At 45.1% G+C, this 14,019-nt stretch overlaps 1 protein-coding gene across 1 annotated transcript in view; it reads right to left on the bottom strand.

Annotated features, from left to right (window-relative positions):
• Positions 1-14,019, bottom strand: part of caps2 (calcyphosine 2) — a 41,688-nt gene that overhangs the window by 2,470 nt on the left and 25,199 nt on the right. Inside the window, exons 12-17 of the mRNA XM_078221132.1 lie at positions 12,814-12,907; positions 11,279-11,397; positions 8,161-8,228; positions 5,348-5,502; positions 4,667-4,786; positions 3,827-3,923 (exon numbers count right to left, since the gene is read on the bottom strand). Coding sequence (XP_078077258.1) covers positions 3,827-3,923; positions 4,667-4,786; positions 5,348-5,502; positions 8,161-8,228; positions 11,279-11,397; positions 12,814-12,907 — 653 coding nt within the window. The remainder of the gene's footprint in view (positions 1-3,826; positions 3,924-4,666; positions 4,787-5,347; positions 5,503-8,160; positions 8,229-11,278; positions 11,398-12,813; positions 12,908-14,019) is intronic.

The following is a 14,019-nucleotide window of genomic DNA, read 5'->3' as shown; positions in this document are numbered from 1 at the left end:
GAGTGGTGAAGAAGGCATTCGGCATGCTTGGTTTCATCGGTCAGAACATTGAATACAGGAGTTGGAACGTCTTGTTGAAGTTGCAAGACATTGGTAAGGCCACACTTGGAATACTGTGTGCAACTCTGGTCACCCTATTATAGAAAGGATATTATTAAACTAGAAAGAGTGCAGAAAAGATTTACTAGGATGCTACCGGTACTTGATGGTTTGAGTTATAAGGAGAGGCTGGATAGACAGGGACGTTTTTCTCTGGAGCGTAGGAGGCTGAGGGGTGATCTTATAGAGGTCTATAAAATAATGAGGGGCACAGATCAGCTAGATAGTCAATATCTTTTCCCAAAGGTAGGGGGGTCTAAAACTAGAGGGTGTATGTTTAAGGTGAGAGGGGAGAGATACAAAAGTGTCCAGAGAGGCAATTTTTTCACACAGAGGATGGTGAGTGTCTGGAACAATCTGTCAGATGTAGTAATAGAGGCGGGTACAATTTTGTCTTTTAAAAAGCATTTAGATAGTTACATGGGTATGATGTGGTATAGAGGGATATGGGCCAAATGCGGGCAATTGGGTCTAGCTTAGGGGTTTTATAAAAAAAAGGGTGGCATGGATAAGTTGGGCTGAAGGGCCTGTTTCCATGCTGTAAATCTCTATGACTCTAAACACCAGTTGATGTTGATGTTACAGCAGGAATGTATTTGCCCCGTACTGGACAATCCAAGTGTTTGTTTGTAGAGCTGCATCCTATCTTGCTCCCCCTCCCACACTTAGGTGTCACTGCATTCTTAATGTTCACAGTACTTCAAGAGATGCAACATTACTGTGCTAAGCTACTATTGTTATTCCATCCCAGTTTGGCAGCATTCCCGATGCAAACGGAGAGAGAGGGGGAATATATGAATTTATTTTTTATTTTACAAAAGCACAAAATTTAATTCCAATGCACCTCGAGTTTAACAATATCGTAATATTGACAACTCCCATCATCAGGGAGGAACTCACTTATGAATTGTTAAACACGTTTGGGCTGAATTTCCCTTCCCCTGGGTTTGGAAGCTTGAAGGTGGGAGGGGCTGGGGAAAGGGGGGCGGGGGGGGGGGGGGGAGGAGACCAGGACAGCTCCCTGAAACATTCTCGTCGTTGGGCAACATTCCCAGTGATGGGTTCATAGAATCATGGAATCCCTACAGTGCAGAAGGAGGCCATTCGGCCCAACAAGTTTGCACTGACAACAATCCCACCCAGGCCCTATTCCCACAACCCCATGCATTTTACCCCAGCTAGTCCCCCTGTCACTAAGGGGCAATTTAGCATGGCCAATCCACCTAATCCACACATCTTTGGACTGTGGGAAGAAACCGGAACACCCGGAGGAAACCCACACAGACATGGGGAGAACATGTAAACTCCACACAGACAGTGACCTGAGCCAGGAATCATAAGAACATAAGAAATAGCAGCAGGAATAGGCCATCTAGCCCCTCGAGCCTGCCCCGCCATTCAATAAGATCATGGCTGATCTGAAGTGGATCAGTTCCACTTACCCGGGTCCCTGGTGCTGTGAGGCAGCAGTGCTAACTACTGTGCCACCGTGGGAAGAAGATTGGGTGTCTGTTCCACAAACACGGTCAGTTGGTGAAGATGTTTAAGGCCTCGGTTCGGGGAAATTTCGTGGCCTCACCAGTATTTTTTCAGTGGCAGGACAGCACCCAGCCCGCTGCAGGAAGGCCACTAGCTCAACGGAGTTGTCCATCCTGCAGCAGCCCGAGGGACCATCAGAGCCTCAAAGAGGAGGTGGCCAATAGGAAAGGCCACATCAGGAGCCCAAACGTTTACCCAGAGAGGTTTCCTTCATACGGACGCCTAATGGCTTTGCACCTCAATGTTGAGGTGCCCACTCAAGTTCTGATCCACAGGAGCCCCATTATCCACTTTGCTTGTTACATCTTCAAAGAACTTGTGGGGTTACGGGAATCGGGCCTGGGTGGGATTGTGGTTGGTGCAGACTTGATGGACCAAATGGCCTCCTTCTGTACTGTAGGGATTCTATTCTAACTTGAATGGGGATGGTGAGCAGAGATGTTCAATGATTTCAAAGTGAAATTTGGGAAAGTAACTTGCAGGACTACAGCAATAGAACGGAGGAATGGGACTAACTGGATTGCTCTAAAACAAGCATGGACTGAATGGCCTCCTTCTGTGACAGAATAATTTTACGGTGGAGAAGGACAAAACTCCCTCCTTACTTTGCACATGGCACAGTTGCATCGTTACCCCGGAACAGGCCAACATCGCATAGGACCTCATGAAGTGAAGGGATTCAAGAATACAGCTTTCCAGCATCCTCTCAGCAAAGGACAATAAATATCAACCACCAAATCCCTCCACCCCGTATCTAATATATTCTTCATAAATCCAGCGGGTCTGCTGACGAATTAGATGGTGACATTGAGTCATGTGTTGGTTAAATCTGGCAAAGGGCACAACAAATCAGGAAGCAGCGTTCAGTCCATGTGACTGGGCTGTGTGACTGGGCTGTGTGGGAAGATTAAACTCAGATATGATTGTGTAGTTATCTTGTTCTTTCTGCCAAGTTCCTGATCAGACAACAGCTGATAATTCTCCATCAGCTGTAATCTTTTAAAATTCATTCGAGGGATGTGGGCGCCACTGGCTGGGCCAACACTTATTGCCCATCCCTAATTGCCCTCGAGAAGGTGAGGGTGAGCTGCCTTCTCGAAAGGCTGCAGTCCATGTGGTGTAGGTACACCCACAGTGCTGTTAGGAAGGGAGTTCCAGGATTTTGACCCAGTGACAGTGAAGGACCAGCAATGAGGGGCATAGATCAGCTAGATATCTTTTCCCAAAGGTAGGGGAGTCTAAAACTAGAGGGCATAGGTTTAAGGTGAGAGGGGAGAGATACAAAAGGGTCCAGAGGGGCAATTTTTTCACACAGAGGGTGGTGAGTGTCTGGAACGAGCTGCCAGAGGTAGTAGTAGAGGCGGGTACAATTTTGTCTTTTAAAAAGCATTTAGACAGTTACATGAGTAAGATGGGTATAGAGGGATATGGGCCAAATGCGGGCAATTGGGACTAACTTACGGGTTTAAAAAAAAGGGTGGCATGGACAAGCTGGGCCGAAGGGCCTGTTTCCATGCTGTAAACCTCTATGACTCTGTGACTGTAACATATTTTCAAGTCAGGATGGTGAGTGACTTGGAGGGGAACCTCCAGAAGTGGGTGTAGCTGCAGCCCTTATTCTTCTGGATGGCAGTGTTTATGGGTTTGGAAGGTGCTGTCTAAGGAGCCTTGGTGAGTTCCTGCTGTGCATCTTGTAGATGGTACACACGGCTGTCACTGTGCATTGGTGGTGGAGAGAGTGAATGTTTGTGGATGGGGTGCCAATCAAGCGGGCTGCATTGTTCTGGATGGTGTCAAGTTTCTTGAGTGTTGTTGGAGCTGCACTCAGCCAGGTCAGTGGAGAATACTCCATCACGCTCCTGACTTGCGCCTTGTAGATGGTGGACGAGCTTTGCGGAATCAGGAGGTGAGTTACATACCGCAGAATTCTTAGCCTCTGACCTGCTCTTGTAGCCACAGTATTTAGATGGCTTGCCCGGTTGAGTTTCTGGTCAATGGCAACCCTCAGGATGCTGCTTTTTGCTGATGGTCTAAGTTGCCCAGTGTTGCCTGAGACTTGCTTGAGTAAAGGAGGATAATGTGGATAGGGTCATTAAAGTAATGAACCCCATTCCCTTATCTCTAAAGAGTAAGAATGAATATTTACTGTTGGAAGATGTACATTACGAGCAGACTTTTAATTTATTACCTGATAAAACTTGAGGGTGTTTCCTTCCATTGTAGAACTTGCTAATGTCATTCACAGAAATGCTACCAGTCTTGTTTGGATCAAGCTTCATATAGGCCTGTGAAAAATAAATAGTGTTATAACTAAAATAACATGCAAGCTAAAAAAAAAGGCTGCAACATCACACTATCCAACGCAAATACATTTAATTATTTTATTTATTAAAATGATATGTCAAATACACCCATGTTACACATTGTTACTGATAAAGGTTAATGATTAATTTTCAGAAATTCAACACAAAACTGTCTAGCATATTCTGATCTGTAGTTACCAATGAATAATTAAACTCTGTGCGACCCCAGATTGTGTTTGCTTTTACCAAATTAACTTCCTGGTCTTTAAATGAAAGTCCAGCTTAAACATCACTTCATCTTACCAGCAGAATAATACTGAGTGTTATATAGTAGGAGGTATGGTCAGTAAGTTTGCAGATGACACAAAAATGGGTGTGTGGTAAATAGCGAGGAAGAAAGCCTTAGATTACAGGGCTGCCATTGTCTGACCCAGTTGTGCGACCCATTTATGCACAAATTGGCGATCTCATTTGCTTACAAAACAACAAAATGACTGTACTTCAAAACGAGTTAATTGTCTGAAGGCCCTCGAGACATTCTGAGGATGTGATGTGCATTGGATGAATGAAAATCTTTTATTATGGAACAGTTGGGAGTCTGTAGTTTTTAGTCTGAAAAGCAAACCCTCAGAATATTATTATTTGCAAGCAGAAGCCTGACTTAGGCCCAGTTTATGGACCATCTCTTCTAACACACTGGTAGCAAGACACAGAGGAAGTCTTACTTTCCTAACAAACGCTTTGCGAAACTCATTCATTTCTCCAATGACGACTCGAATAAACTGGTAATAATCCACCTCGCCACCATCATCCTGGTCCAGTATACACCATATAGACTCAAAATCCTGCAAGAAGAGACAGCTTTTTCAGCGCACAAAGCATTATTTTAAGTAACCCGCAGAATTAAACATCCTCCTCATTTTGATAAACTCGATCACAAAAAAATTAACTTCCATATAAAGAATTCACTGAAACAATTTATTATTTGTTCGTGTTGGAGTAAATCTTTTAGAACATTTAGTAAATTGCTTTTGCACTTCTTTTGAAAAAAAATGGAGGGACCAAGGTCCATGGTGCAGGCCACACCAACAAGTTGCATATGGATAAACTGAAGATTGGAGGAGGAGTTTATCAGAGCACAATTATATCAGCATAACAAATATTGTTGCTACTTTCACTGAAAACAGCCATTTGAAAACTGGTTCTTTCTCTTGAGCTGAACTCACCTGTCCATCTCATGATTTAGGTGATGTAGGACGAATTATTTGCAAGTTTACCAAGATACGTGTGAGTGGATCTCCTTACGGGTCTCAGTGACAAACTGTCTGATAATCGTCCCCACAATGCACCGTGGGAAGTTTTACAAGATTAAAGGCGCTAGATAGATTGTTGCTTTTTGTCCTGACCTGATTGGGCAGCTCCAAGTGGAACGTCCTGAGACCCTGTTTTAATTCCATTTTCTGCAGGACACCCCCTCCACACAGGTCACGTTGGTGAAAATATTTCACCAAGCCCGTCATGGTGCGAACTCCTCTTTTCTTGAGCTTTTCTTTCAGCAGTCCTTAGTAAAAGCAACAAAAAGAGTTAAATTTGAATTCCTACGTGCAGCGGAACTTTCAATTATTATTTTCTAATTTCCTCCAAGTGGATCGAGAATGTCAGCAGTTGTTCTGTGGCTGTGCTCATAAATCATCACAGGTCATTAATTGTGGGGCTTAATCGCTAACGTGCCCTGCTTGGTTAGGCCCTGGGGAGAATCAGAGAGGTCAACTCTAGGTCAGCAAATTGTTTGCAAATTTAAGACCCAGGTTAGACCTAGTGATGTGTTACAATTCACTCAGAGAGTACAAGTTGTGGTGGTAAACATGCACGTTTTACATACATGTTGTAGACTGGAACTACAGATAGCGATGGTTGAGGTTCCAATGTCCTTTCCATCACATGACTGACCAGGAATCTCTCCCACTCTTACTGCCTGTCATTGGCCAATGGTGGATGGTTAATACACAACCTGATTGGCCGTGTTATCAACGCATCTTCCTTGGTCATCAGGTCCTGGGGTGGGATTCGTACCCAGAGTTTCTGACTCAGAGGTAGAGATGCTACCCAAAGACCTCAGATATAGGAGGAACAGCAACTTTATTGGGGTAAAGTCCCTATGCTTTGCAACAAAAGATGGTTTCTCTCCATATTTCCATGCTTGCTTTCACTCTCACCCATCTGGCCAAAAGATCGCACACCACTCCAATCTCTTTCAACGTATATTTCTACCACTCCAATCTCTTTCAACGTATATTTCTACCACTCCAATCTCTTTCAACGTATATTTCTAATTTTGGTGACCTTCTGTTTGAATTTTGCAGATCTCCTTAAACTGGAGAAGATTTATGGCAGATTTAATAGAGAATCGTCAAGAACCAAATGAGATAAGAAAACCTTTTTAAATTCTAAACGCAGCCGATGCAACTCCAGGCCTCCAAGACCTGGAGAAACAACAACTGCTGAATTCACTGAACCCTCAGCTTTACACTGCAAGATCGGCGGCTAAATCTTTTCAAATCAGACTGAGGTCAGATTGCTCCAGCCACACACACTGGGACTTGAGTAGATTTAATTTATTTATTGTCACAAGTAGGCTTACATTAACACTGCAGTGAAGTTACTGTGAAAATCCCCTAGTCGCCACACTCCGGCGCCTGTTCGGGTTACACTGAGGGAGAATTTAACACGGTCAATGCACCGAACCAGCACGTCTTTCAAATTGTGGGAGGAAACCGGAGCACCCGGAGGAAACCCACACGGACACCAGGAGAATGTGCAAACTCCACACAAACAGTGACCCAAGCTGGGAATCGAACCCAGGTCCCTGGTGCTGTGAGGCAGCAGTGCTAACAACTGTGCCGCCCATCTACAGATTCATACACTCCAGATCAACAAGCACCTGCTACATTCCTGTACTTTTATTCAGGCATTAACTTTGACAGCAGCAAGTTGTTGTGAGTTGGAATGCGCTGGCTGACAGGGTGGTGACAGCAGGTTTAATAGTAACTTTCAAAAGGGAATTGGATAGCTTCTTGAAAAGCAAACGTTTACAGGGCTATGAGAAAAGGGCAGGGGATTGGGTCCTCCTTTAAAGGGCTGGAATAGGCATGCTGGGCTGAATGGCCTCCTTCTGGCTTATATGATTCTATTACCGACAAGTTTGGAAGAAAAATGTTTTTCCTGAAAGTTGATACACCCCAATTGAAAAGACACATAGCTGCCAGTGTCTCCACTTTGTAAATGCAAACCTCCACTGTCTAGAGTGAAGGACAGAGCAGCAGATACCTGGGAACACTCCACCTGGAAGTTCCTCTCCAAGTCACTCACCATCCTGACTTGGAAATATATCGGCCGTTCCTTCACTGTTGTTGGGTCAAAAAGCTGAAACCTGCTCCCTAACAGCACAGTGGGTGTACCTACACCTCAGGGACTACAGCGGTTCAAGAAGCAGCTCACCACCACCTTCTGAAGGGCAATTAAGGATGGGCCCACGTCCCAAGAACATATTTTTTAAAAAGTGGAATTTCACAACTTTTCTACTTGAATAGAATAGAATCCCTGCAGTGCAGAAGGAGGCCATTCGGCCCATCGAGTCTGCACCGACCACAATCCCACCCAGGCCCTATTCACATAGCCCCACATATTTACCCTCCTAATCCCCCAGACACTAAGGTCAATTTAGCACGGCCAATCAACCTAACCCGCACAGCTTTGGCGTGTGGGAGGAAACCGGAGCACCCGGAGGAAACCCACGCAGACACGGGGAGAACGTGCAAACTCCACACAGACAGTGACCCGAGACCGGAATTGAACACAGGTCTCCCTGGCACTGTGAGGTAGCGATGCTAACCACTGTACCACCATGCCGCCCTAATAGACAAAACAAAAAACAAAATCTGCAAAATGTGAGTAAAGAAAAGAGTTGACAGTTTCCTTGACTCTGACTGAACTCTGCCCAGATGACGCAGCTGGCAAGAAGGTAATGAAAGGTTCTGAATGGAAAAGTAAAAGAATTGAAACAGCATCTGTGAGGAAGTGTAACATAATGAAAAAGCAAATTTATAAAATGTGGCATTTGTGTTTAGAATTTGATCAATGTATTAGATAAAGGACGATCAGTGCAAAGACTTCAGTCATTTACTGTTCTTGCATCACAGGTATATCCTTTAATCTTTACCTTGCACAGACATGACGATATTTCTGTCGTCCATCTCCTGCTTACTGAAAGCTGGATTACAGCTGGCTCTGTAACAAATTCATTCAGGGAAAAGAATAGTTAGATTTTAAACCAAATAAAAACTGGCTGGAACACATACACTTTGCAAAGGTACCTGCAGTTATTTATATTCTAGCCACTAAATTCAATTATAAATTCTGATACTGATATCGTTTTCTAATTCAGTCCGTGGGATGTGGGAGGCGCTGGTCAGGCCAACATTTATTCCCCATCCCTCATATCCCTTGAGACGGTGGTGGTGAACCTCCTTCTTCAAACACTGGTTGGAGTCATACCGAGCGTAAGGGAAGAGGGTTGGTGGAGGTTGTCTCAGTTTCAAGACCTCACTGCAGGAGTTCCTCAAGGGAGTGTCCTAGGCCCAACAATCATCAGCTGCTTCATCACCTTTCACCATGAATGGGGATGTTCTCTGCTGATTTCACAAATCATCAACACCATTCATGACTCCTCAGACTGGGTAAGAGTTTTAACAACACCAGGTTAAAGTTTAACCTGGTGTTGTTAAAACTCTTACTGTGTTCACCCCAGTCCAACGCCGGCGTCTCCTCCTCAGACTGGAGCAGTCCAGGTCCAAATGTAGCAAGATCTGGACAATATCAAGGCTTGGGAAGACAAGTGGCAAGTAACATTCACGCCGCACAAGTGTCAGGCAATGACCACCTCCAACAAGAAGGAATTTAACCATCATCTCTTGACATTCAATAGCGTTACATTTACACCATCAATATCTTGGGTGTTACCATTGACCAGAAAATTAACTGGATCAGCCATATTAATACTGCGCCTACTGTGGGGGTGCCACAGTGGCACATGGGTAGCACTGCTGCCTCACAGCGCCAGGGACCCAGGTTCAATTCCAGCCTTGGGTGACCGTCTGTGTGGAGTTTACACATTCTCACCATGTCTGCAGTGGCTTCCTCTGGGTGCTCCAGTTTCCTCCCACGGTCCAAAGATGTGCAGGTTAAGTGGATTGGCCATGCTAAATTGCCACTTAGTGTCCCAAGATGTCTAGGTTAGGGAGATTAGCAGAGTAAATATGTGGGGTGAAAGGGATAGGGCCCGGGTAAGATACTCCATTGGAGAGTTGGTACAGACTTGATGGGCCAAATGGCCTCATGCTGCACTGTAGGGGTTCAATTATAGAAACTCTACAGTGCAGAAGGAGGCCATCTGGCCCATCGCGTCTGCACCGATCCTCTGAAGAGCATCTCACCCAGGCCCATCCCCCTGCCCCATCACTGCAACCAGCACATCCATCAGAGCTCATCACCTAACCCACACACTAGGGGCAATCAAGCAGTGTCAATCCATCTAACCTGTACATCTTTGCACTGTGGGAGGAAACTGGAGCACCCGGAGGGAACCCACGCAGACACGAGGAGAATGTGCATTCGCCACATAGACAGATGAGCAGATTAGAGCCTGAGAATCCTGTGGTGAATAACTCGCCCCCTGACTCCCCAAATCCTGTCCACCATCTACAAGTCAGGAGTGTGATGGAACACTTCCTTGCCAGCTTCTTCCCTAAGTGCACTGTGGGTGCACCTACACCACATGGTCCGCAGTGGTTCAAGAAGGAAGCTCACCACCACCTTCTCAAGGGCAATTAGGGATGGGCAATAATTACATTCTATTTGACTCCAAGCTGAGCTTCCAACCCCACATCCTCATTGTGTCCAGGACTGCCAACTTCCACCTAATTATACTGATTCCACCTACATAATATTGACCACCTCAGCCTCCTACTGCTAAAATCCACACCTTTGCCTCCAGGTTCAATTATTTCAGCAAACCCTATGGGGGGAATTTTCCTATCCCGCCTGCCACGGAAATCGTAGCGAGCGGGAGGCAGACCATACAAACGGCCTCAAGCGGGATTTTTCTGTTTTGGGGCGAGCGTGGTTGGAAAATCCTGCCCCATGTGTCTAACTGTCAAAGTTTGTTAGGTAATGTTCTTATGAAGCGCTTTGGGACAACAAGTAGGTTTTAAGGAATGTCTATAAAGGAGACCATTCTATCTAAAGGCAGAAGCCAAAAGCGAGTTACCAGACTGGCGTCAGACTGCCCTTGTATTTTAAACAGCCACACACAGCAGCAATTGGGTACGGAGATTCAGTCTATCACACGCTAAAATTCTTCATAATAATTTAATACGAGGGCTGAATTCACTTTGATACAAAGGCCACAACAGGGACTGCATTCACATTCATTTTGTCATTGTGTTAAAAGATTTACTTCAAAAGCAAGATATTCCTGATACTGGAAATCTAAAATAGAACAGGAAATGCTGGAAATATTTAGCAAGTCTGACAACCTCTATGGAGAGAGAAACAGAGTTAGTCCAAAAGCTTACACTTACCCATGCCCCTGTTAAGGCCCTTACAAAGCCTCTTAATGGCCTCTTCCTGCCCAGCCTCAATCTTTAGGCTGGTGGGTGCCGTTTTGATCAGGGTACCAAATAGAAAAAGTCTTCACCTTCGGTCTCGGGTGGGAAGGGTGTGGGTGGAGGGGGTCACCACAATATGAAGGCCACTTTAGATTTGGGGCATCCTCCCCTCAGGAACCCTGGAGTTCCATCTCTCTCTCTCTCTCCGCCCCCCCTGGCCTACCCTTCCCAACAACAAGATCACTCCCCACCTTCTGAACCCTGGGCATCCCTTACCCTCCTGACCCCGCTCCTTACCGGAAGAGCAGTCCCGGGACTTAAGCTCTGCATGGTGGGTGAATGGAAGTCAACACTCGATTGAGCGTAAACCGACACCGGGACTGTCAGTCAGTGGGTTAGGGTTAGGGTTCCCCACCGACCTTCAAGATGGCGGGCGCCAAGCACGCGACATCCTGAAAATTCAGGCCTTAGTGTTGCAGGTCAATGACTTTGCAGTGTTTGCGATACAACCTCATTTGATTGTGCGGTTTAAACTCTGCCCTAAATGGATTGGCTCTTCAAAACCTATCTTGATGGTATCTTGAGACCTTCACTTTATTATCCTCTGTAACTTATTAATTTCTATCTTGAGTTTTGTAGAAGAAGATGGTAAGAGATTCCTCGAGTACTTACAGCAATGAGCGTTTTGCCATTTCATCAATGCCAATGACCCGTAAAGTTAATAACGGTTTTTCTTGGACACTTGTTGGGAGACCAACATGTTGTGCAGTCAGAAAGGTCAGATCTGCACCCTGGCAGAGAAAAGAGAGAAATTTAAAAGTACACAAGCTGAAGTACAACCAATAATTTTTCTAAATCCTCAGGCATTGGTGGCAAGGTCGACATTTAGTGCCCATCCCTGATTGCCCTGAGAAGGTGGTGGTGAGTCTTCTGCTTAAACTGCTTGATGCCGATCAACCAACCATTTAGGCATGGAACTGGAGTCACGTGTACTGAGTAAGGATGGTCCAATTCCTTCCCGAAAAGGACATTAATGAACCATTTGATTTCTTACGATGATCTGAAAGACCATCCCCTCAACTTAGAAAGGTAAAATGATGAATCATACACAGGTTTTAAAAGGTATTAATGAATGTCGGTAAGCCCACGGACAGGCAAATGGAATTCCTGTTGTTGGAACCAGAGGCTGGATCTACAAAAGTGAGGAAGCTAAAAACTGTGGCTGTCCTGTGTGGTTCAAGTCTTGTGCCAGGTCAGAAGGTTGTGGACTGAAGTGTCATTTACAGACTCGAGCAGAAAATCCGGGTTGACACTGCCAGTGCCGTACGGAGGCATTGCTGCACTGCCAGAGGCACCGTCTTTATTAGGAGGCATTAGCAGAGGCCCCATCGGCCTCCTTGATCAATCCAAAATATCTAATGAGAGCATTTCAAAGAGTAGCGAGGAAGTTATCCCAAGAGTCCTGGCCAATGTTTATCTCTCAACCAATGTTACTAAAATAAATTAAATGATCATTGTCACATTGCTGTTCGTGGAAGCTTCCTGTCTTCAATCGCTGTTCCATTATCTCGGTGACAGCAGACCCTACACTTCAATTATACAGAGTGACTGAAAAGTGCTTTCAGACATCCTGAAGTTACAAAATGTGCAATATAAATTGAAGCTTCTCTTTCCTGGTTAGCTTGAAGGTGGAATATGGTGTGTACAGCTCTATGCACAACCCCAAAACAACGGGAAAGATGCAGTATGCAATCACTAGGATGTCACCAGGAGAGATCTGAAAAATTACACTGGCTAAAAATTGGAATTCCCTGCTGCAAAGCCATCGTTGCAGGAATCTTTTCAAAGAGAAATGGACAGTTGTTTTATAAAATATTATAAACTAGGTGTGGGATTTTCTAGCCCGACCCAGTAACAGGATCTTCCAGTCCCGCTGAAGCTGAGCCCCGCCTCTCCCCACAGCAAGTTCCCAAGCAGAGGGACGGGTGAGCCGCGCAAAGTTCCGTACACCTCGGCAGGACTGGAAAATGCTGCTGGCAACCAATGGCGAGCCAGAAAACACGCCATGGCAAGGCCAGAAAATCCCACCCTACGAGATTGCAGCACGAACAGGAAAGGGGAGGATGACATCACAATCATTGACTAAAACAACCATACAGATGTGATGGGCTGAATGGCCTGAAAAGTTCTATGATTCTGCCACCTACCACATAAAAATCTCCAACATCATATTGCCTTCTCTTTCGCCTGCCATACTGATGATAGTAAATGCCCTTCTGAATGAACGGAAGTGCTTTTGTCCTGAAAAAAGATACAATTTTACCGTCAGACAGTCATAGCCGAAGCAGAGTGTGACGATACAGGTCAATCCCCAGTGTCAACACCTTTGTCTATCCTTGGAGAAACATTTGTGATTTGTCGGACTGCAGGCTGACATCATTACACATTCCGTGCAACACAGAACAAAGTAGATACAGAGCAGGAATGTCAGAAATGGGAATTTGTGACAGATCGGAAGTCTAGACTTCTTCCCCATCACACGAGATTAAATTTCTGCGGATTCCTCCTGCTTGAAAATGTCTGGTGTGGCTTGCACCTTCTGAAATGACACGGGCAAAAATAGTGGAGATCCTTCCTGTGAGCCGGAGACAACTAAGTGGCGGATTGCTCACTCAGGACACATTTTCACAGCTGGTAGATGTAGTCTTGTCTCTTTTGCCAGGCTGTCGGCCTGGAAAAAAACTATCTCGTGTCAGCTGTGGCTCAGTGCTAGGGAGATTTATGGGAGCTTGCTGTACACAAATAGTAGCCCTGGTTCTCTGTATTGCACACACTGCCTTAAATAAAAGTACTTAATTGGCTATAAAGTGCAAAGGTTGTGTAAGGTGCTAAACAAATACAGGTTCTTTCTTTCGTTCCAAAGAAGCCTAAATAACAAACATGCCTATCCCATCAGTTTATGGTGATGTATTTGATCAGAAGCATTACACAATAGCTTTTTATAATTTAGTCACAGATATTTGTTACAGATGAGCAAATGATCCCACCTGAGTCTGAAAGCCGTGGGTTTGAGTCCAACGCCAGGGAAATGAGGAAAAAATCTAGGCTGAGACTCTAATGCATTACTGAGGGAGTGCAGCACCGTCAAAGGAGTCATCTTTCAGGTGAGATGTTAATCCAAGACTCTGTCTGCCCTCTTAAGTGAATGGGGGAGATCACAAGTTCAATATTTTGCAGAGCAGTGGAGTTCTCCCCAGTCTCCTGGCCAATATTTAGCCCTTAAATTCTATCATCTGATCAGTTACTGCATTGCTGTTTTATGGGAGTTTGCTGTGCACAAATAGTAGCCTTGGTTCTCTCTATTGCACAATGCACACACTGCCTTAAATAAAAGTACTTAATTGGCTATAAAG

The sequence above is a fragment of the Mustelus asterias genome, chromosome 9 (assembly GCF_964213995.1).
Source record: "Mustelus asterias chromosome 9, sMusAst1.hap1.1, whole genome shotgun sequence".
NCBI lineage: Eukaryota > Metazoa > Chordata > Chondrichthyes > Carcharhiniformes > Triakidae > Mustelus > Mustelus asterias.
Note: the sequence above shows the minus strand (reverse complement) of the source record. Positions and strands in the feature narration are given on the sequence as shown.